This window comes from Peromyscus maniculatus, chromosome 2 (genome assembly GCF_049852395.1).
Source record: "Peromyscus maniculatus bairdii isolate BWxNUB_F1_BW_parent chromosome 2, HU_Pman_BW_mat_3.1, whole genome shotgun sequence".
Lineage (NCBI taxonomy): Eukaryota > Metazoa > Chordata > Mammalia > Rodentia > Cricetidae > Peromyscus > Peromyscus maniculatus.
The window spans coordinates 165,448,590-165,472,100 of record NC_134853.1 but is presented as its reverse complement, the minus strand read 5'-3'; the positions used below and the strand labels follow the sequence as shown (position 1 = coordinate 165,472,100).

Sequence of the window (23,511 nt, the reverse complement as noted above, 5' to 3'; positions counted from 1 at the left end):
CTCCCTGTTCTTTCTTTTCTCCTCTCTGTTAGTCCCACCTATACTTCTTGCCTAGCCACTGGCCAATCAGTGTTTTATTTATTGACCAATCAGAGTAATTTGACATACAGACCATCCCACAGCAGTAGACACCAAATAATCAGTTTTGTTTACGTTCTTGTTAGTCAGTATCTGAACATTCCTTTTTCTTTTTTTCTTTTTGGGTGGTCCTGCAGATCAAACTCCAGGCTTTGTATTAGCTACACAAGTGCTCTTCCACTGAGTCTTATCCCCAGCCCTGAATTATTGCTTTGGTTACTACACTTAGAGGTGTATTTCGTATAATCTAAGGTTCTACTTTGGTTGGTTTGTAGATGGAGAATGAGCTGTCTTAGCACAGTGGTGATTGATGAGTTTGTTCAATCAATGGATCACTTTGGTGAGCCCTCCCTGCTGTAGGCACAATCACCCTACTTCTCAATAAAACTATGCGTGCCTGCCCTTTGAAAAATAAAAGTTATTTATTCAATGGTCATGTCATTTCACTAGAAAACAAAACAAAACTGTTCAAAACCACTGGAGAAAGAGACTTAAAGAAACAAATTATATGCACTCACCTGTCTCCCAGGCCTAAAATGTATCCAACCATTGACATGACGGCTAAGGAGCGGGTATAGTTGGTTCTGCGGTCAAACCACACCTGTAACACAGGTGCACACGCGAGTCAGCATTCTAGAAGTCAGTAGTTTACACAGATAGTACAGGAGAACCGTTCTTAGATTCTACCATAACCAGTTAGAATGGATAATGGAACAAAGATCCCATTTATGATTATAAACTATGCCTCAAAATCAACTTTATCAGAAATGTGTTGTGTTTGGATGAATAAATGAGCCTTTCCTTAGGAACATGAAGATGTCAGGGAAAATATGCATTTCAGGATTTCCACTTGAGACTGTGAAGACAAACCATCTTTCCAAGTTGTTTGGTACATTTAATGTCATTCTAAAAAATGTCAACAGCACTGTTTCTGATACATCAATACAATGATCCTCAAATTTATGTTGTAGAAAACAAACACTGAACTAGCCAATGTGAAGAAGCTTGCATTAAATAGGCAGAGAAAGATGAGATGGCTTTAGAGTGAATCCCTGGGAGACTGAGATCAGTGTGTAAGCAAGGCAGTCTCTTAGGAGTGGGGAAGGGTAGATATTCTGAAAAACAGTGAACTAGTAGCTTAAAAAACCATATTTATTGATTTGTGTATGTCTGGGAGGCAGGTGCATGTGCTACAGATTCAAGCTGAGGTCAGGGACAACTTGTGTGAGTTGGTTCTCTTCTACCACGTGGGTATCAGGGATTGAAGTCAACTTGTTAGAGAGTGAATAAACTTGCCAAGGTATCTCTCTGGTCCAGTTTTATTTCATTTGGAAAAAAAAAAAAGATTGATTTATTTACATGTGTGTGTGTTTTGCCTGCATGTGTGTCTGTGTACCACTTCTCTGCCTGATGCCTGTGATGGCCTGGAGGATGCTGGATGCCTGGAACTGGAGTTATAGACAGTTGTGAGATGCCATGTGAGTTCTGGGAACTTAAGTGAGGTCCTCTGCAAGAGGAGCCAGTGCTGTTAACCACTGAACAATATCTCTAGTACTCTCCCCCATCCCCCAAGACAGGATCTCATATATAGCTCAGATAGTCTTAAAATTCTCTATGTAGTAAAGGATGGACTTAAATTCATGGTGATCCTCCTGCCTCAGTCTCCCAAAGGCTGGGATTACAGGCATGAACCATCATTCTCAATTTAATCAGGTTTCAGAAAGCTTTGTGTGAAAATTCCTCAGCTAATCACAACAAAAATGAGTCTACTCCTGTCAAAGGTGGGTGTCTGTGGTGGTGGTGGGAATGCCTGCAGAGCCCGGGCCATACCTCTGAGCTGGGGCTTTTCAGCCACAGTAGCTTGGCCAGGTCATCCCCAGCTGTGTTGTTGACGGCGTGCTCAAACACCTCCACTTTCTGCATCAGAGTCAGGTGGTCATAGTCAGGAGCCATCTGAATCAGGACATGATCAGTTAGTGAGAGAGGAGCCCACAACAGCCAGCCCACATTTAGGAGAACAGGCTGAGGCCAGGCAGAGCTGGGTTCGGATTTCACCAGCAATGCCAACAGAGAAAGGAAATAACACGGAAAAGGGAAAAAAAACCAATGTGGTGGCTTTTTTTTTTTTTTTTTTTTTTTTTGTTAGGACAGGTCTTATTATGTAGCCCTGGTTGTCCTGAAATTTGTTATGTAGACCAGACTGGTCTTGAACTCACAGATATCTACCTGCCTCTGCCTCTGCTGAGATTAAAGTGTGAGCCACCACTGCCTGACAACTTTATAATTAAAAAAACCTGTATTATTATTTTGTATGCATGTGGAGGTCAGAGGAACAGAGAGCTGCTTCTCTCGTTCACTGTGGTTCTGGGGCCATCAGGCGGCCTGCACAGTGGGCCCCTTCCCCGCTGGGCCTTCTTGCCCGCCCACCTGCCCTCCTTTGTGGCTTCCCAGCATTTATCTGCTCTATCAGTTACTTCATTAAGCCTTTCCCACAGTGATCCCCTGGACAGCTTTCTCAGGGTACCCCACTGTTGTGGGGTGTGTGTACACTGTGTGAAGATGTACTGCTGTGATTGGGGTCATAAAAAGCTGAACGGCCAATAGCTAGGCAGGAGGGCCTTCAGGGCAGAGAGAGAACTCTGGAAAGAAGAAGGTGGAGTCGCCAGTCAGACAGGAAAGAACCAGCATGAGCAGTATGGAGAGATGAGGTCACAAGGCACACAACAAAATGTAGATAAAAATAAATGGGTTAATTTAAGTTATAAGAGCTAGTGGGACAAGTCTAAGCTAAGGCCGAGCTTTCATAATAAGTCTCTGTGTCATTATTTGTGAGCTAGAGGCCCCAAGAAAAATCCCACCACACCCCACCAAACAGGTGTGGGTACCCTGAAGTGTGGGTACACATGAGGGTCAAGGGCATTGGCACGATGGTGGCACGTACCCGCAGCATGATGCGATGCTCGATGTTCAGGAGGATCTTCTTCTTCTCCCTGTAGTCCCGGATGAGGGCATGCAGGGTGTCACAGTGGGGGACCCAGCCAATGAGGCCCGAGTTGGTAGACAGGGGGATGACTGCGTACCTCTGGATGCTGGTGGCCACAGGGAGGGAGGTCATTGCACGGTGGACACAAGCACACCTCTGGTCAGCTTAAGACACACAATGCCTGCGCTGAGCTCCCTGCTGCAAGGTGTGGGCTGGGGGGCCCTCTGTGAAGAAGGCACCCCAGAAGGTGCCATGGAAGCCACAGTGGTCCTCAACTTACCTCATAAATTTACCAAATGACCACTTATAGAGCGAGAGTAACCTCAGTGGAACAGCCATCAGCTGGGGCAGAGACACAGCAGGAAGTGGTTTGCTGGCTCTGGTCCCGGGGGACATCACATTTGTGGACTTGAGTCTAATCTTCGAGGCACTACCTTCCGAGTTCTTTGAGCTCGCTAAGGCATTTCACAGTGGGAGCACACTAAAAAGTCTGGAGGATCTTCCTGTGTTGGGCCCCTTGGTGCTCCTTGCCAGATACTTTAATTGAATGTTAGTTTTGTTTTGCTTTTTTTTTTTTTTTTTTTTTTTTGAGACTGGGTCTTTCTGTGCAGCCCTGGTTGGTCTGGAACCTGTTAGATCAGGCTTGCAGCAATCCTCCTGCTCCTGCCTGTTTCCTAAGTGCTGGGATTACAGGAGTGCGCCACCATACTGAGAGGGATTTCTTTTTCACAACAGCTCTTGTATAGTTCAGGTTGGCCTTAAACTCTCTATGTAGATTAGGCTAGCTTTGAATTTTTTTTTTTTTTTGGGGGGGGGGGCGTTGTTTTGAAACAGGGTTTCTCTGTGTAGCTTTGGAGCCTGTCCCTGAACTTGCTGGCCTCGCCCAGGCTGGCCTCGAACTCACAGAGATCCGCCTGGCTCTGCCTCCCGAGTGCTGGGATTAACTTTGAATTCTTGATCCTTGTGCCTCTACCTCCCAAGCTCTAGGATTACAGGCATGTGCCACCAGACCTAGCTCAGGCACCTAATTCTAAAGTTTGTGGAGACACATGATTCCATGGACAACATAGGATAGAATGGGAAGGGCCCCAGAGCTCAGCCTCTCAGTGTTCTGCATACCTGAGGTTTTTCCGAAGAGAAGTGGGGTCATTGGCCAGGAGCGTGTTCACCAGGCCAAAGAGCTGCATCACTCGCTCATCCTGCCGCAGGTCTTCGTGGCCTTTCAGGAGGAAAACAAACTCGTGCCCATTGCTGCCTGCAAGAAACAGGGGGAGCAACTGAAATGGGTCAGAGCTGCTCACACTACTATCCAATACCGCCAGCTATTCCAAGGTGCTGCGGAATCCTCTCCCTTTCCTAGTCATACTGTCCCCAGAGACAAGCACATCTGAACCCTTGAACTGAGGGAAAGAACAGCTCTGCTTTCAGTGGTCTCCAATAACCAATGCTGCTCTAATTAAGACAAGAACTGTTTCATGAGGACTGAGAATGATTACGTGTTGAGAGCCTATAGGTTCCCTGTTCCCCATTCCACTTTGTCCTTTCCTGACTCCTCCAGGCCAGTCACCCCAGTGGAGTATGCCCAGTGGGAGAACCATCAGGGTGCAAGGAGACATGAAGAGGTCAGGGGATTTGCCCCATAGCTGGCTGGGCAAGTAGGTCTGGGGTAGAGGGAGGAGGAGCCTCACGGCTAAGAGTTCCTTCTTAAGCTTCTCTTTTTTTAAAGAGACAGGGTCTCATGTAGCCCATTCTGACCTTGAACTTGTAGTAATCCTCCTGCCCCTGCCTCCTGAGTGCTGGGATTATAAGTGTGTGCCACCACACCTGGTTTATATAGTCCTATAGGTCTATATAAAGCAGAGCCAGGAGGATCTCTGTGAGTTCAAGGCCAGCCTGGTCTATAGAGAGATCCAGGACCAAAACTACACAGAGAAACCCTGTCTCGAAAAATTTAAAAAAAAGAAAAAGAAAAAGAAAAAGAAAAAGAAAAAGAAAAAGAAAAAGAAAAAGAAAAAGAGTAAGAAAGGAAGCCAGGCATAGTGGTGAATGCCTTTAATTCCATCACTCTGGAGGCAGAGGTAAGCAGATCTTGAGTGTTCAAGGCCAGCCTGGTTTACATCATGAGTTTCAGGACACAGGGCTACATAGTGAGACCCTGTCTTGAAAAAAAATCCATAAATGAATGAATGAACAAACAAATAAATAAATGCCAGGAAGGACGTGAGAGCAGTCTGGCCGAGGCATCTGCCACTCCACTGATCCCAGGGCTGGTTTGGTTGATCTCGCTGGCTAGGCAGGCGTCCCTGACCTCTATCACTGCTCCGTGTGTCTCTCTCTCAAAGCTACTCACTCTGTCCAAGAGGAGCAGCCATGCTCCCTACTAGACCCTCCCACAGGCTCTCAGGAGTGGGGACTAGACAGCCAGCTCACCGGCAGATGAGGCTGTGCATGGGGAGACGGCTCAGTGGTTAAGAGAACCGACTGCTCTTCAGAGGACCAGGTTCAGTTCCCAGCGCCCACAGGGAGGTTCACAACCATCCGCAACTCGTTCCAGGGGACCCAACACCCTCTGCTGGCCTTTGTAGGCATGAATTTGGTACAGAGACATACATACAGGCAAAATATCCATACACATTAAAGAGGGAGAATGGGGGTGTGGTGGGGAGAGTGCTGAGTAATCATGAGGAACTGGAGGCCCCATCCCAGAGCCCACATAATCAGCCAGGTGTCCTACTTCTAAGTGGAGCAGAGCAGGAGGATGGCTGGGATTTACTTGCTTTCAGCTTAGCTGAGAAAATGAGAGCCTCAGAGCCCGATATTCAGGGAGAGATCCTATTTTAAAAAGGAACTGGCAGAAAGTGATAGATACTTGATACCCTCTTCTATCTTCATTTGGCGCGCACGCACGCACGCGCCAGGCCTGGTGGCACATGTCTGCAATACAAGTACTTGGAAGGCAAAGGAAGGATAGCCTCAAGTTTGTGGCTAGCCTGTGCTACATAGTGAGTACAGGGCAGCCAGGACTACAGAATGAGACCCTGCTTCAAGACCTTTCTCGATTCCCTAAAAGGGCAAGAGACCTCCCAGAGCCTGCAGAGCTCTTGGCCTCCCTTATTGGTCCAGGTTGGCGGCACACTGCTCCTAAGGAAACCCCAGAGGCAGCTTCACGTTGATAGAGTCTACTGTGAGAACTCAAGTTCAGCACACTCGTTATAGACGATGATGGTAAACTAGGAACATTCCAGAGCACAAAAGCTCTGTCTTCAAACAGCTTCTCACGTTCCATGTTTGCCTCAGATGACTTTCTTGGCACCATCGGTTTCCCATCCCTTCCCACCACAACCAAACGATCAGACAAGGGCGACGGTCCGCTGTTTCACTTCAACAAGGAAGGTGCTGGGCAAACAAGAAGTCTTAGAAGATGTAACAGGAGGAGATTTGTTGTGGAATATTATTTTAAGGGGTGTTACTTTGTTTATGTTGTATTTGTTTAACTCTGTGAAGCTGTGTTACTGTGCCTGTGTAAAACACCTGATGGTCTAACAGAAAGAACTGAACGGCCGATAGGAAGGCAGGAGAAAGGACAGGCAGGGCTGGCAGCAGAGAGAATTAATAGAAGGAGAAATCTGGGAGGAAAAGGAAAAGGAGAAGTGGCCAGAGAAGGAGGAGGACTCCAGGGGCCAGCCACCCAGGCACACAGCAAGCCGCAAAGTAAGAGTAAGATTTATAGAAGAGAAAAGTCCAGAGGCAAAAGATAGATGGGATAATTTAAAGTTAAGGAAAGCTGGCAAGAAACAAGCCAAGCTAAGGCCAGGCATTTATAATTAAGAATAAGCCTCCATGTGTGATTTATTTGGGAGCTGGGTGGCAGGCCCCGCAAAAGAGTAAAAAAACAACAACAGAGATTCACTGTCTTCCCTCTCTCTTCTGACAGATGGGGGCTGCAGCAGGTGAAATGGCAGGCAATCATTTCAGAAGAAAGGGAACTTAGGCAGGGCAGAGGAGGTGTGCTTGGTCCTTACCCATCAGGGTCAACTTCCGGGGTCTCTGCTTTGACGTGATGACTTGCAAAGATGGGGCAATGGACTGGATGCGAATGATTGGCTGGTTGGGGTCGTATGTTCCTGGCACAGCCAATTCAAGGTCCCGGCACATCAGAAGTTTGGGGGAAACATACTGCAGCTCCAGGGATGTGAGCTGTGAATAGTTAGGAAAGGATTTAGACTTCTGCCTCGCAAGGGGAACTGAAGCACAATTTAAGTATTTTTCTTTCATTAAATAGCAACAAGGAATTGCTTGTCCTAAAGACTTCAGCACAAGTGAAGCCAGATGCACAGGATGAGCCCAGGAGCTCACAAGGCACTCTGCTGACAGACAACCCAGGCAGGAGCCTCCAGAGCCTACCTGGGGTAACTGCTTGGAGATCCGTCTGAACACGTGATAATAGAGGTCCCAGGCCTGGGTGAGGTCCTTGACGTTCCCTGATTTCATGTACTTCCTGCACCACTCTTGTGCCTCCATGAGGTCTCGACCATATGCCTGTGCGGGAAAGCAGGACACAGTCTCAAGTTACCCAAGTGGCCGTGACCCTAGGAGACTCAATCCCCAAGGCGACCACACAGACCCCCAGGGTGCCCGAGGTGGTGTGAAGGTACCAGGAGGGAACGGCTAGCAGCAGAGGAAGTAAGATGACCCCTGGAGGAATTCCAGTCAAAACTGCAACAGCTGAAGGAGCGCCTTGGTGGAGCAGTGCTTGCCCGTCATGTGCGAGACCCTGGGTTTGATCCCGCCCCCCAGCATGTCAAGAAAATGACAATAATTTAAAGGGCTAGAGAGACAGCTCAGTGCATTGGCTATTCTTCCAGGTCTTGAGTTCAATTTCCAGCACCCACACAGAGGCTCACAACATCCACAACTGTACCCACAGGAACAGATGCCCTCTTCTAGTACACAATACAGACAAAACACTCATATACATAAATAAGTAAAGCTTAAAAAAAAAGCGCCAGTAATTAAAAAAAAATATGGTCATTGCAACAACTACATTTCTAGTGTTTTGTTTTGCTTTGTTTTTCTAGGCATGAGTTCTAGGTGTAGGCTGGTCTTCAACTTACAATTCTCTTGCACAGAGTGTTGGGATTACAGTTTTCTATGCTGTGACCCCTGCTGGGTGCAACTTTTAAGGGCAGTAGGAAGGTCAGAGGGGAAGCAGTCTGGTGAGGAGAAGAATGTCCCTGTACCTGATTAAAGGATGTTTCCTTCAGAGTCTGGGGGCCCCGCTCCATCATAGCATGCAGGGGCTCCAGCACCTCGAACATGCCTTTCACATTCCTCTCCCCAAAGTACAGGCGCGATGCCTCTTCCAGGCCCTCATGCCACATCTCGTGCCAGAGGATGGCTACTCGGATCAGCTCTTCGCTCACCTGATCAGAGGGAGAAAGAAGGAAGGCCACAGGTAAGCTACCCTTGGGAGAGAAGGAGAGGGTGGTGCCACGCTGAGGGAGAGGAGCCATCACACAACACCCGTGGCTGCGGCTCCAGACACACTCACCATCATGGCTTGCTGGACCAGGGTGTTACTGTGCTCACACATGTTCTTCAGGATCTTGTTGGCTGCGTTGTGCCGGGCTGTTGTGGTAGACTTAGAAGCCACCGTCAGGGGATAGATGAGGGCCTAAAGCAAGCAGAGGAACACTTGCAAAGGACGACGTGTACAAGACCTGGTGTGTTTTAAGGAGCATGGCAAAGAAGTGGTGAGGAGAGCATTAGCCGGTGGACATGAGGGAAGGGGCCACTGCACCTGGAGAGGAAGGCCCCTGCTCGCTGGACACTCTGTCAGCACTGGTGACACACTAGCTCCCAGTTCCACCCTGTCTCTTGAGCAGCTTTAGGAAAGGTTAGCCACCAAACCAACCATCAGGGGTTTCACGAGAAAATGCCCAGGGTTGGCACGTACCTGGGGGTGGTACCGACCAATGTCGGTGAGAAGCTGGTGGATGAGCCGGCCCACCAAGGGTCTGGGCGTGTCAATTCTTGCGATGAGCTGAGGGATGACCTGGTATGCAGGAAGACACGATGCGTAGCATATGAGGCATAGGAAAGAAGACTGATTTTTTTTTTCTTTTCTTTTTTTTGGAGACAAGGTCTCATACAGCCTAGGCTTGTCATGATCCTTTTGCCTCAATCTCCCATGTGCTGGGATTTCCGGCATATGCTTTGATCTAGCAGGTCTCAGTTCCCTGGCACAAGCAAGGGAGAATATGTAGTCTGGACCTCAGGACCAAGCTGTGCTTCTTTATAGTTTAGGGCACAGGCCGCCTTGCTATTGTGACCACTGGGGACTTCAAGAGGAGAGGAGACAAGCGGGAGAGGCTGTGACCCATCCTCACTGTCCTCGGGCTCTCACCTGTAACCAAGTGTCAATCTGTATGGCCTTCACCCCTTCCACCAAGGCTTCATTGACATCTGGCCAATGGCCATAATCAAACCACAAGGTGAGGACCCTGGGGAGACAGGAGAGAGTCAGAATTAGGTTTCCTAGCTTGTCTGCCTTTCACCTTTAAGGCTCTGACGGGTGGCAGAGCTTGTGAGGGATCCCTAAAGATCAGCCCAAGGGTTTCATCCCAGGTCTGTCAGGGCCACTGAGGTACAAGCTCAGCTGCAGAGATGAGCTGGGCAGGGTCTGCACATGTGGAAGGAGGTGCCTGCAGTGAGGCTGGTGAGCCAGACCAGTCAGTCCCCAGCATGATCGGCAGGCAGCCTCCCCTTTCTCACTTCTCCTTCCTCTCCACGGTTTCAGCCTGGAGGCCTGGCCGGCTGTCGTGTCTCAAGGGACAGGAGAACAAAGACCCATATGCTGACCTGGACTGTATCGACCAGATGGGGAATAGGAAGACACCAGATGGGTGGCTTTTATGTCCTGTCACTGATAAGGCCTTAGAGCAGCACCCTCCCCTCACTCCGTACCTGAGTGTATCCTGGAGATTGTTGCCTCTCGACAAGGAGATAGAGCGGAAGAAGCCTTGGACAGCTGGGACAGTGTACAACAAGAGGGTTTTGGACAAATCCTGTTGAGACACAAGTGTATTACTGACACTCTTGGTCTCAACTCTCTCGTCTGTACACTGATGGCGCCCGCCTCGGAGGGTAGTCAGGAGCGTGAGAACACTTATGCCTGGGGGCTAATGGCAGACAGAATGCACTCCACAGTGGCAACTGTTTTCATAATCATATCCTGGCATAGTGTGGCTTCCCGAGCAGGGCAGCAGGAGTGGAGCAGAGGCCCTGAACATGCTCTTCTTTGTGCTTGCAGGCTGCTCTGCTGCCTTCGGGACTGACAGGCCCAGGGGAGGTAGAGGGAAAGCGTAGGGCAGAGGACAGATCCCCAAGGCTCTGTCCTCAGAGTGGCCCTGCAGCTGGAGCAGCCACCCCCTCACAAGGGCAGCGCATGGAGGGGATGAGCTCATCTCTGCAGCTGACAGCAGCTCCCCGGCATGCCCGCATTCACGGGGCACAGCCTCTGCCACACAGTAAGGCCAGCCCGTCAGTGTGTCCGGCCCCATCCTGCTGCCGAGAAAGCCTCAGGCTCCTCGGGGCTTCCCAACTGTCTCAGATGGACAGCTCAGAGCTGTGCTCGGCCAGTTCTGAGTGAGGAGGAGCTTACCTCGGTGACCTTCTTCTGCAGAGGGGAGGGGGTGGGGCTGTTCTCGGTGCTCTCGGCCTCGCTCTCACTGTTGCTACCTTCTGTGCTTGTGGCAGCAGCGGTAGAGGCGGCTGTGGTGGCAGCGGTGGTGGCATTGGTGATGTTGGCTCCACTGGCGTGGCGCAGTTTCTTCTTCTCGTCCCGGGCTTGGTTCTGATGTTTGTAGTGCAGCACGGCTTCAAAGTTCATCACTGCCCACGCATGCCAAGCCTAGGCACAGGGCGAGAGCCAAGGGCAGACACAGGGTCGCTCTGATCCAGCGCAAGGCTGGTGTCGAGGAGGCAGAGCTTGACATTCTGAGTCTGCTCTGAGGATGAGACGCTACGTCTACAGACACTCAGGAAGCGGCATAACTGTAACCAATGTGACTCACTCATCTTCCGAGCACCAGTGGAAGTAGGCTTAACAGTAAGCATTGTGGGGTCACAGCAAGAGCGGCAGTGCACATAGCTCGCCTCAAGGGACACTGAGGCAAGGGGTGCTTGCTTACAAACCTTTCGGCCTGCAGACTCTGCAGGCTGGTGGGGCGGAAGAGGTGGCAATGGAAATGGCAGTGATCTGAAGAGTTCCATAAAGAAAGGGGACTTAGCCTTACACAGAAGCTGGGCAAGGAGGGGAAGAGAGCGATGACGGCAGGGGAACAAGACAGGTGCCTGGAGGGCATAGCAAAGAACCCTAGGAAACCCATGTGCCTGCAGCCTAGGGCCCAGAGGAGAGTGAGAGCTGGCCAAGTGGGGTGGACGTGATGGGCCAAGGCAGTCCATTTCATCTGGGAGAAAGTGAGGCTTCCTGAGTTTTAGCTCATCTTTTTCAGATTTATTTTATGTTACTAGATGTTTTCCCTGCATATATGTATATATGTACCACATGCATGCCTGGTACCTGTGAAAATCAGAAGAGGACACCAGATCCCCTGGAACTAGAGTTACAGGTGGTTTGTGAGCTGATTAACAAGGTTCTCACTAAGCAAGACTTCATTTGATTATTTTTCCAGCTTTGGACATGCAGCTATCTGGGGAGGGGAATCATTATTCCTATCACAGACCGGCACTCTGTGTGCGCGCGCGCATGTATATGTTGCTGGGGATGGATCCCACTGCTTTGTGCATGCTAGGTAGGGAACCACTCAATCAACTGAGCTATAACCCCAGGCAAGTGCAGTTTTCAGATCAGAATGAAACATCTGCAGAGGATAAATACTTTTTTTTTTTTGGTTTTTCGAGACAGGGTTTCTCTGTGTACCTTTGCACCTTTCCTGGAACTCATTCTGTAGCTCAGGCTGGCCTTGAACTCACAGAGATCCACCAGCCTCTGCCTCCTGAGTGCTAGGATTAAAGGTGTGTGCTACCACCGTCCGGCAGGATAAATACTTTTTATTGTAAATGTTTCTATGGTCTTCAGATCAACTATGATCCCAGAGGGAATAATTTATAAGTTACTAGTAAATATGCAGAGTTTGGAAAGAAATTGATGATATTGCTAAACTAAGCTATTACCCAGAAACCATCAGAAAGGTGAGGGAGAAAAAGAGTATGTGCTCCCCAAAAACATGGGCTTCCAGGAATAATCCTGCACCAGGCAGGAATACCCCCGCACCAGCTAGCCAGGCAGGAATACCCCTGCACCAGCCAGCCAGGCAGGAATACCCCTGTACCAGCCAGCCACTTCTTTCATACATTTTATAACTGTTTGTCTTTCAGAAAGGTTTCTGGTAATATAACAGTATGTTTTCTAGATCTTTCCAATAAAAAAAGAAAGTCTAAATTCCCAGCAGAGGAATGGTCAGGGACAGAAGTCACAAAGAAGCTTGGGGTACAGATGACCCAAGGGAAGACAGAGTTCTGGAGATCAGCCATGTGCCCAGATGTTGCTAGGATGACAGGTGACAGCTGTGGCCCCAGTGCCACTCAGAACAAGGGCATCACTGGAAGTGTTTCTTAAACCAAAGCCTCATTCAGTACCTTTGCTGCTCTAGAATTCATAAGGGAAAGCACAGGCTCCTTGGGCCTCTGACAGACTTCCGGCATTTCAGGAGCCTGGCTATGACCATGAGATCATGGAAGAGCTCAAACAGGGTGCAGGATTCAGGGCTCCGTGCGGAGAACTGAGGGGCCGGGAGCCAGTGCTGGCCGTCCTCACCTTGTACCAGCTGCGGTCATGCTCGGTGGCGGCACTGTAGTACTGCAGCACCTTGGGGATGGTGCTCTCATTGATGCCCTGAAGGTTCAGCTGCCACTCCCCAAGCTTCAGGAAACATCTGAAAGTGAGAAGCAAGACCCTATCTATGCGTTCCCTCCCGTCAAAGGCCCTGAAGGAGAGCAGCAGACTGCTGGGGTGCCCTAAAGACTTCCAACATTTACTCTTGCTTTCCAGAGGCAACCGATGAATGTTCAGCCCCGTGAGAGGAAGGGGAAGGGGAAGGGGTTCTGTAGAAAATCTTAGAAGTGAAGTGTCTTTTCTTCAGGAGCTGTGTCTTCCAATGACAGCATGAATCAGGTACTGGTACAGGTGTACCTGCGTGACTCTATAAGCTTTGTGGGGGACAGCAGTTGCCTACTTTTTTTCTCATTGATTTTTCCTCCTCCTCCCCTCCTTTCCAGACGGCAACGATACTCATGCTAGCACCTGCTGACGGACACTCTACTCTAGGCACTGCTCTCTGTGCTTGGTGCTAGGCTGCTACACCTCTCATCACCCCAGGAAATAGTGCTCTTGTAAGAAGCACAGAGACTAACCTACCTGGGGTCAGGGCTATGCAAAAATCAGCAATTGTAGGTGCCATTTTAAAACAAGAAGCCCGAGTCAGTGAGATGGCTCAGTGGGTAAAGACATTTGCCACCAACTCTGATGACCTGAGTTCAGTCTTTGGAACTCATATGGTGGGAGGAGAGAACTGACCTCTGTAAGATGTCCTCTGATCGCCACATGCATGCTGTGACTCGAGAGTGCACACAAACCACACACATATACACACAAATATAAACACACACACACACACACACAAATAAGTGTAAAATTAGAAAATGTGTATGGAAATAAGGCACTGAATCCCACAGCTGGACGGCAGCTGGAGGCTAGCCCATGAGTGCTCTGGGAAGAAAGGGCAGAGACGGCAGCAGGTGAGCCGATGGCTGCGGGGATCCTCTGCAGAAATTGAGGGGGGTCAGCAGCAGCTACTCCAGGTGCCCGAGTGTGCCCGTGCGAAGGAGCGCTGGGGGGCAGGCAGGGCTCACCTGGCCATGAGCTTATGCAGCTCCTGCTTGTGCTGCTGGTCCTCAGTGGCAATGGCGTGCTGGGCCTGTTGCTGCATGGTCTGGACAAAATGCTGCATGTGCTGGAAGGCATCGATCTGTAGCAGGACAAAGGCACAGAGAGCCACTTGGCATGTTGCCCAACCTGTCAGGGGACCTAAGCCAGCACTTTCCAAAAAAGAGAACCCTGAGGTACAGGGTGAGGACCCCACTGGACAGAGAACAGGGCATGCTGCCTGGAGAGAGCTGGGTTATTCCAGAACGTTCATAATTTACTCACATTTTAGCTTTCCCTGCCAACTCTAATTATCACTTTAATAAGTCCTGGGAAACCTACATGTCTGACCAACCCAGGTAACAATTCAGATGAAGCAATCTGAAACAAGAGCTTGCTTCACTAACAGAGTACTGCCCCAAGGGAAATTAGGCTGATGGGAACTGTTTCTAGCTAGTAAAATTTTGCAGGTATGTAAAACACTACGGCACTTGGAGACTTCACTACCACAAAAGATTTAGATCAGCTAGAAGCACAAACCCACGTAAGAAGAGAGAAGACCCCCATGTACCCAAGTGGAGAAGGCTGGGTGCTCTCCCTTGGGGAGCACTGCAGGACCGCAGTGGGGAGGAGGCTGGGTGCTCCCCCTTAGGGAGCACTGCAGGACCGCAGTGGGGAGAAGGCTGGGTGCTCCCCCTTAGGGAGCACTGCAGGACCTCAGTGGGGAGAAGGCTGGGTGCTCTCCCTTAGGGAGCACTGCAGGACCTCAGTGGGGAGAAGGCTGGGTGCTCTCCCTTAGGGAGCACTGCAGGACCGCAGTGGGGAGAAGGCTGGGTGCTCTCCCTTAGGGAGCACTGCAGGAGTGCAATGGGGAGAAGGCTGGGTGCTCTCCCTTAGGGAGCACTGCAGGACCTCAGTGGGGAGAAGGCTGGGTGCTCCCCCTTAGGGAGCACTGCAGGACCGCAGTGGGGAGAAGGCTGGGTGCTCTCCTTTTGGAAGGATGTCGGGGGCCCAAGAATGATATTGTCTCTGAAGCCTGTGTTTTGTAAACTGCCACCGTCACGCAGAGATGGCCTCCAAACGAAAGCCAGGAGCTCGTAGGCTTCCCAAGGCCTCGTCTGTAAACAGGAGGAATTCTACTCTGGCTGCAGCGATCTCCCCCTGGCCGCAGCATTTCTCCTGCGTGCTGATGCATTTGAGTCTAAACCGATGACAGGCAAGGAGACCAGAAGTCTGGTCTTAGAAAAGCTCTGGCCTGAGATTTCATGAATAAAGACTTTAGCGCCAAATGGTCAGCCTTTTCTTACGGGGCAGTACTCTTCAGCTCCTAACCACTCCAACCGTGACTACAAGCATCGGTTTGACCAAAGGTCCATGTGTCTCTACCTTGCTGTGACTCACGCTGTGAAAGCAGAAGATGCCCCAACACTGTAGGTATGGTAAGGACACCAACTCCTGGCAGGGAACACATCAGATGGCCTCTGTTGGGTGGGGGGGGACATACCTTGCGGGCACTTTTCCACATGTTTTTCATGTAGGCATAGGTCACTTGAGGGTGAACTGTTGGCAGAGGATGGTCAAGTTGCCGAGATGGATCAACTCCCAAGAGCAACACTAAGGTTTTATGAGCAAGAGCCTTAAAAACAAGAGGGCAGGTTACACAGAGAACCGGGCAGGACACCACCCCTGCGGTGGTGGGTTACTCACCAGTCGGCCGCTCTTGCCACACAGGCTTGCGTACTTGAGCCAGGTCCTCATGTCCTCGTGAGGGTTGACCACAAGGGAGCGGACCATGAGGATCTTCTGCCAGTCCTCCACAATACGCTGGCAGCCCTGCAGTGTTCAGAAGTGAGGGTTAGGCCCTCCACCTGGAAGCCTGCAGCAACAGCCATGCCTGCTCACTGTGAATGAACCCCCCAGGGGCTTGTCAACAACCGGAGGAGCAGGAGGGTGTGGTGCCTGGAGCTGAGACCTGGTGCTGTGTATTACTCTGTGACTCTGGGAAAATTACTTAACCTTTCTGACCATCTTGTGGATCAGAATGAAAATAGAATCAATTTCAAAGGACAGTGGTAAAGAGTAAATTAAATTATTTACATTTTTTGTGGGTTGTGAATAAATAATTTTTTCATTTGTTTGTATGTACATAGGCATGCATAAGCTACAACATGCATGCAGAGGTCAGAGGACAGTTTGTGGGAGCCGTTATCTAATCTACCATGCTGAATTCAGGCAGGCAGACATGGCAGAAAGTGCTTTTATTTGTTATGTTGCTGTCTCCAATGGGGGGGGGGGAGTGTGTGTGTGTGTGTGTGTGTGTGTGTGTGTGTGGTGAACTCCAGGGACTATTCCTCAACTGCTTCTTAAATCTTATCTTCTAACCCAGGGTCTCTCTCTGAACTTCTAACCCAGGGTCTCTCTCTGAACCAGAGCGCACTGGCACTGATTCAGCTAGACTGGCTGGCTACAAACCCTGGTTGCTCCCATTTCTGTCTCCCCAGTGCTGGATTACAGGTGCATGCTACTACACCTAGCTTTTTACATGGGTGCCAGGGACCACGAAACTCCAGTCTTCATGACTGTTTACCAACTAAATCATCCCCAGCTCCTGAGTACTGAATTCAAAGTCAGTGTTCTGTTTCACTTGCCCCTTTGTTTGTTTTTGAGACAGGGTCTCACTATGTAGCCCTGACTGGCCTGGAACTCACTATGTAGACCAAGCTAGCCTGGAACTCACAAACATCTGCCTGTCTACATCCTAGATGCTGGGCTCACTTGCTCTTTTTAAAATTTTATTCTATGTGTATGGATGTTGTGTCTGCATGTATAATTTCTGTGTACCACAAGTGTGGCACACAGAAGGGGATATTGGGTCCCCTAAGACTGAGTTACAGACAGTTGTGAGCTGCCACATGGGTGCTTAGAACTGAACCTGTCTCCTCTAGAAGAGTAGCCAGTGTTCTTAGCTGGTTGGCCATCTCTATTTCTATTTTTCAAGTTAGTAAAGCTTGGGCCTGCACCTCTATATAGGTGTGGTTTCTTGGTGGAATTTCATTGGCTATCTTAGATTCTCTTCTCATTTTTTTATGTCCAATCAAAAATATAGATATAGAAAAAAATATACATATAGAAAAGGAAGTAGCTACGGCCTTGGTGGCACATGCCTCTAACTCCAGCACTTGGGAGGCAGAGACAGAAGGATCTCTGTCAGTTTGAGACTAGTCTACAAAGCAAGTTTCAGGCTAGCTAGAGCTACATGGTAAAGACCCTGTCTCAAAAATAAAACGGGTTGGAAAGATGGTTTAGTGGTTAGAACACGGGTTGCTCTTTAGAGGCCCTAGGCTCAGTTCCCAGCACCCACAGGGCAGCTCACAACCATCTATAATTCCAGTTCCAGGAGATCTGACACCCTCTTCTGGCCTCCACAGGAACCAGCACATACATGGTGCATGGACATACATGCAGACAAAATACTCATATTCACAAAATAAACAAACCAATGTCCCCCTCCCCCCAAACCAAAAGAAACAAAAGTAAGGAAGGAGCTGATTAGCTTACTTCCATGTGAATTCTTTATAATTATTATCACGGGGGTTAAGCTGATCTTTTTTTCCACCTTAGTGCATGTGTGCTCGCTATGGTGTGGACGCATGGAAGGCAGATGTCGGACAGCTGGAGGGAGTCCCAGGGACTCAACTCAGGACACCAGGCTTGGCAGCAAGCACGTTTATCACTGAGCCGTCATCCCAGCCTACACAGATTTTTCTATCAAATGAGTGCTAGGTGTTAAGTGAACTTTCCCAGCCTGGCTGACAAAAAGTCACACTCCGGAGGGAAATGTGCTCCTGAGTTCTGCCACCGTATGTGTGAATTTCACAAACCCAAAACCCAGTGACAGTGATCTCTGGCTTCTGTATGGAACAGCAGAGAGGTGCACACTGGGCCCGACCTGGGAATCTGAGGCAAAAAGACACGGAGCTAAGGCTGACCTCTTCAACTGCCTCGTGGCAAACAGTGGTTTTAAGGATCTGAAATGACTTGACCACAAACATGGCAGCTTTCCAGCCCTGGCAGGTCACTGAGTGTTTTGACTGCATGCCATCTTCCAGAGCCAAGTTTCCAGCAGGGCAACTCTATTTCCAGCTTTAGGTAAGCGCTTCCCAGCCCACGAGGTTGACAACAATGATTTGGAAAGTTAGGAAAAAGTACACCGAGTGACTGTTTTGATTACTTCTCACCACCAGCTAGCTCCTCCCACAGGCAGCAGGCATTTGGTCCCTGAAGGCCGAAGAGCATCTTGCTGTCTGAAGACAGGGCTCAGGAAGGCGACAGCTATGCTCGCTCTAATTCAGTGAAGCCAGCATGAGCCTCCCTTCCATCTCATTCCATCACACCCCTTTCAAGTCTGTATTTCTAAGTCCCCATGTCACAATGTCTGAAGGTCATCAGCTCCCTGATTTGGAAGTTCCACACCCCACTACAGGCACTTAAAACACCAGGGTGTATACAAGCCAAGTGGGAAGATCTTCCCTTGTGGAATTCTTTCTGGTGCCCAGGAGACAACTTTCCATCAAAACATTCACTGGGCATTTTATAATTACTAATAAAACATGTAGAAGAACTGTATGTGCTCACTTCAGAGCCACGATGACTGTGCCCAGCGCTCTTTCCTGTCCAGTGGAATGTGCCCTGAGCTTCCTAGACAGGAATGTAGCCTGGAGTCTAAGAGTTTGTCACAGCCTACTAAAAAGCCTGGAGGCCTAAACCTTGACTGGGCTGGAGAGAGAAGTGGGAATTAGGTGTGCATGTAGCCAAGAAGAAATAGCTTAAAATCCAAGGGAGTGGTTGTGACATCAGGGAGGCCAGTGGCTTTCAGAGTGGTGTGTCCACACGTGTAGTTTCTGAGCAGTGCGTGCACACACGTGTGGTTTCTAGAGCAGTGTATGAGCACTTATGTGTGGTTTCTAGAGCAATGTGTGTGTGCACCCATGTTTGGTTTCTGAGCATTTGTGCACACGTGTGGTTTCTGAACAGTATGTGCTCAGAGGTGGGTGTGTGTGGTTTCCAAGCAGTGTGTGCTAGGTGTGTGTGTGGTTTCTCTCCGAGCAATGTATGTATCCCCATGTGTGGTTTCTCTCCGAGCAGTTTGTGTGCACCCATGTGTGGTTTCTGAGCAGTGTGTACTTAGGTGTGTGTGTGGTTTCTCTCCGAGCTATGTATGTGTACCCATGTGTGGTTTCTCTCCAAGAAATGTATGTATACCCATGTGTAGCTTCTCTCCGAGCAATGTATGTATACCCATGTGTTCTGTTTTTTTTTTTTTTTTAAAGATTTATTTATTTATTATGTACACAGTATTCTGCCTGCATGTGTCCCTGCAGGCCAGAAGAGGGCACCAGATCTCATTACAAGTGGTTGTGAGCCACCATGTGGTTGCTGGGAATTGAACTCAGGACCTCTGGAAGAGCAGTCGGTGCTCTTAACCACTGAGCCATCTCTCCAGCCCCCCATGTGTGGTTTCTGAGCAGTGTATGTGCACCCTGTGTGGTTTCTGAGCAGTGTGTGCTCAGGTGTGTGTGTGTGGTTTCTGAGCAGTGTGTGTGCACCCATGTGTGGTTTCTGAGCAGTGAGTGCTCAGGTGTATGTGTGGTTTCTGAGCAGTGTGTGTGCACCCATGTGTGGTTCTGAGCAGTGTGTGCTCAGGTGTGTGTGTGGTTTCTGAGCAGTGTGTCCTCAGGTGTGTGTGTGGTACAGGAGATGGAACTCAGGGCCTGGGAATGTCAGGAAAGTGCTCTATCTCTGAACCACACTCCTAGCCTGTTTGTTCTTTGCTGATCTTTCCCTCCAACTTCTCAAGGACCAGGGGGACAGGCTGCTCCTTCAGGGGCACTTGAGACCCTTGTAGAGGTGGTGATGGCTCCTTCCTCATGCTGCCATGATCAGAATGCCACACTGAAGTGTTGGTGGAAACCTTGGGAACATCTCTCTGAGGCCTGAACGGAAGTGCTGGGATGAGTCTGACTAAGCAGTGGTCACAAGCAGGGGTTTCTGTCTCAGAACACCCAGCAACTCCACTGAGAAGGTCGGATGCTGGTGGCCGGTAAGTACACTTAGAGGGCTGCTTCTCAGTTGAGTCATCTGGGAGCCAGGAGAGATTCAGAACCTGGGTGTATCCACTGTGTGGAGGCCTCAACTGGAGCACTGAGAACCAATGACTCTGAATTTACAATTTCCACATGGTGATCCTAAGTGTCACTTGCTTAAACACACTTTCTTCCATTTCTAGAAAAGCCCCAAAGGAGGCTGCTCAAGAGGTCATTCTCTCAGCCACAGCTGAGGTGACAGCTTTTGAAGGTTCTGCTTAGAAGAGGTGGTAGAGGAGAACAGAAAAGGGGGCGGGGTGCAAGTGCTCCTGAGGCCCTGGGCAGGCTGAGGTGGGAACTGGGGTTGTCTCCAGCTTACCTGCAGTCTCTCCCACCAGATCTGGCGGATGATCTCCCGTCGCTCGGGGACAAGTTTGTACTGGATAACCTCCTCCAGCTCAGACAGCATGTGGCAAGAAACCATGGCCTGATGGGAGCAGATCACATTCCACCCTAATGACTACACAGAGAACCTCCAAGCTGAGTGAACCCAACCACTCCTTCTGGTAACCCCGGAAACAGCAAGTTCTCAGCAACCTGCTGTGTCCTCTCCAGCCCTCTCATTAAAACCATAGATGCTGACAGTGTGCAGACTGCTCAACACTCACCCCATAGGCTCGGCTGTAGCTCTCTCCTGCCATGGCGGTCAGCTCAGCATCCAGCAGGTCCCTGGCCTTGTCAATACACTAGGAGAGAAACAAGGACGCTCCAGACCAGACTCTGCACTTGGGGCTTCACAGAAGTTATCTGCCTCACTTCAATTCCAGTGATGAAGCAAAGCACTCACCACAGTTGGGCAGGGATTCTCCTTAATCTGGATGGCTAGAGAAGGGCGCTACCCAGTGTCTCATCAAAGAGAGCAGCACACAGTATCCACAAGCAGAAGCTCAGGCAGCACTGACAAGCAAGGGGCGAGGAGGAGGGAACATGTGCTATGGGACAGAATGACTGCACTCCTGCATGGCAAGGGGATGCCCTTGGGGACCTGCCTTCTTCTCACTTTCCTTGATGGGCATGTTGTAAAAATAGACTGTCAGATAAAGCACAGGGACAAATAGCCAAAGGAATGGAAACACATGAACTATGAACCAAAGGCTGAGGGGCCCCCAACTGGATCAGGCCCTCTGAATAGGTGAGACAGTTGATTGGCTTGATCTATTTGGGAGGCAACTAGGCAGTGGTACCAGGTCCTGGGCTTGCTGCATGAGATAGCTGTTTGAAACCTGGGACTTATGCAGGGACGCTTGGCTCAATCTGGGAGGAGGGGACTGGACCTGCCTGGACTGAGTCTATCAGGTCGATCTCAGTCCTTGGAGGAGACCTTGATCTCAAGGAGGTGGGAATGGGGGGTGGGCTGGGGGGAAGGGGAGGGCGGCAGGAAGGGGGAGAACAAGGGAATCTGTGGCTGTTATGTAGAACTGAATGGTATTGTAAAATAAAAATAAAAAATAAAAATAGACTGTCAGTGGCTCCCAGGTGGGCATCACCCCTGTTTTCCAAGGGCTCCTAGCCTCACAAAGGCGTGCCTCTGCAATGCTCTCCATGGAAATGGTTACTGCTGACCCAGAAGACCCAGGGCTGACATCCTTCAGTGTAGGGCTACCACAGGATACCATTCTGAACCTTCCCTGTACTATCAATTAAAACCCCTCTTATGGAGCTCCCTCCCCACTGTTTAAGGCTAATTACTATGTTGTCATCTCTGAAACGTTCCACTTACTGAGCGGTTTGTCTAAGACAGTCTGGTGTCTGACAAGGTGGATGCACCACTTCATTATGCATTCTACAAGTTAGAACAGTGTGTGCTCCCTGGATGGCCAGAAAACTGACTTCTCCAGCATAGTGGGGATCACTGTCTCTCCCAATCTGCCTCTGGTGAAACTTGAAGCCCCTCTCAGCAGAAGAGAACGTAGGCAAGGTGTTTAAGAGGGTCACCAATGACCCAAAGAACTACTGCCAAAGCAGCTACAATCCACCAATTGTCCTTGCTCCAGGAACACTACGAAACCTCAGCCTACACACTAATGTTCTATGCACAGTGAACACTATGTTCAGACCTTCCACCATCAAGGCCATTCATGGAGTTCAGGGACTTGAACAGGGCTACAGTTCAATAGCTTACTAACACAGACATGTGCTCAGGAACCAAGAAGTCATACACAGAAACATTTTCTTTGTAGAAGGTCTGAATACACATTGTCTTACCTGCTGGGCCAAGGAAAAGAGATCCTGATGTAATGCCAGCACAGCTCTGTAAAACGCTCCATCATGGGTGTCCCGGGGAATCATACAAGTGTACTCCTCCATGCTGTCCCACTGACCTAGGAACACAAACACACAAGAAAGCATCAGGGTGGCCAGCTGGCTGAGTGAGAGGCAGCCCTGGGTCTTGTCACTGATACTTTCATTTAGCTTGATGTACACACAAAGTTAACGGGACATGAGCCTAATGTACCTGTTGAGCCCTGCAATCCATTGTGGGGTTGACTTTAACAAAACCATGTCTGTCTTCTAAGCAAGGGCCTCTGCTGATGCCCTAGGCAGCATCATAAGAGACAAGAACAGGGCCTAAGTGCAAAGCCGGCACATCAGACGGGCTCAGTGCTGCCCTTATGGACCAGGACTTCCGCCAGCTTCTCCAGGTAAAATCACATTCTTCCTTACAAGTGAGCACCTCACAGCTCAATGGAATACTGGCAAATTACACTGTCCTCTAAACAATTGGAAATGGCCACTACACAATTAGAGGACAGGCTTTGACAAATTGTTTGCCCTTTTCACTGTGGCAGAATCCCAGCCTCAGGAGGGAGGCGGCGGCTGTGCAGTGACCTCTGTGTGTTGTTAGAATGGGGAAATGGCTACACCAGGGAAGAGGTATGTACTTCCCCTGGTGGGCTGAGAAGGCATCAAATGTCAAGCCTGCCAACACATCTGCAGAAAAGATATCGGCCTCATTAGGTGCAAACTGCAGGGCTGTTGTTTTGACAAGGCCTTTTCCAGCATTCCACTCCCAACTATTGGTTCATCCATTACTAACGCCTCTGGGCAAAAGCAGACAGCAAAAGATGACTCCTCAGGAAGCAATTTGTTTTTAAAGATGTTCTGGACACAGCCCAGAGCTTACAACAGCAAAGCTCGGGAGCACTGTGACTGGGCAGGACTCACAGGAAAAGCTCTGCACAGGCTACATCCTGTCTAGCCTCTCTCGTCCCATTAAGAAATGCCAAGCTGGGGGCTAGAGGGACAGCTCAGTGGTTAGGGTTTATACTGCCCTTGCAGAGAACCAGAGTTTGGTTCCCAGAACCTACACTGGGTGTCTCACAGCCACCTGTAACTCCAGTTCTAGGAGGATGTGAGCC

At 49.6% G+C, this 23,511-nt stretch overlaps 1 protein-coding gene across 1 annotated transcript in view; it reads right to left on the bottom strand.

Annotated features, from left to right (window-relative positions):
* Mtor (mechanistic target of rapamycin kinase) overlaps nucleotides 1-23,511 on the bottom strand; it is a 113,891-nt gene that overhangs the window by 11,100 nt on the left and 79,280 nt on the right. Inside the window, exons 32-50 of the mRNA XM_006975240.3 lie at nucleotides 22,358-22,473; nucleotides 20,761-20,838; nucleotides 20,472-20,579; nucleotides 15,717-15,842; nucleotides 15,514-15,645; nucleotides 13,997-14,112; nucleotides 12,903-13,020; nucleotides 10,725-10,973; nucleotides 10,028-10,128; nucleotides 9,468-9,564; nucleotides 9,018-9,116; nucleotides 8,613-8,735; nucleotides 8,302-8,484; nucleotides 7,466-7,600; nucleotides 7,084-7,258; nucleotides 4,181-4,316; nucleotides 3,020-3,167; nucleotides 1,909-2,031; nucleotides 597-679 (exon numbers count right to left, since the gene is read on the bottom strand). Of these exons, the coding sequence (XP_006975302.1) occupies nucleotides 597-679; nucleotides 1,909-2,031; nucleotides 3,020-3,167; nucleotides 4,181-4,316; nucleotides 7,084-7,258; nucleotides 7,466-7,600; nucleotides 8,302-8,484; nucleotides 8,613-8,735; nucleotides 9,018-9,116; nucleotides 9,468-9,564; nucleotides 10,028-10,128; nucleotides 10,725-10,973; nucleotides 12,903-13,020; nucleotides 13,997-14,112; nucleotides 15,514-15,645; nucleotides 15,717-15,842; nucleotides 20,472-20,579; nucleotides 20,761-20,838; nucleotides 22,358-22,473 (2,446 nt within the window). The remainder of the gene's footprint in view (nucleotides 1-596; nucleotides 680-1,908; nucleotides 2,032-3,019; nucleotides 3,168-4,180; nucleotides 4,317-7,083; nucleotides 7,259-7,465; nucleotides 7,601-8,301; nucleotides 8,485-8,612; nucleotides 8,736-9,017; nucleotides 9,117-9,467; nucleotides 9,565-10,027; nucleotides 10,129-10,724; nucleotides 10,974-12,902; nucleotides 13,021-13,996; nucleotides 14,113-15,513; nucleotides 15,646-15,716; nucleotides 15,843-20,471; nucleotides 20,580-20,760; nucleotides 20,839-22,357; nucleotides 22,474-23,511) is intronic.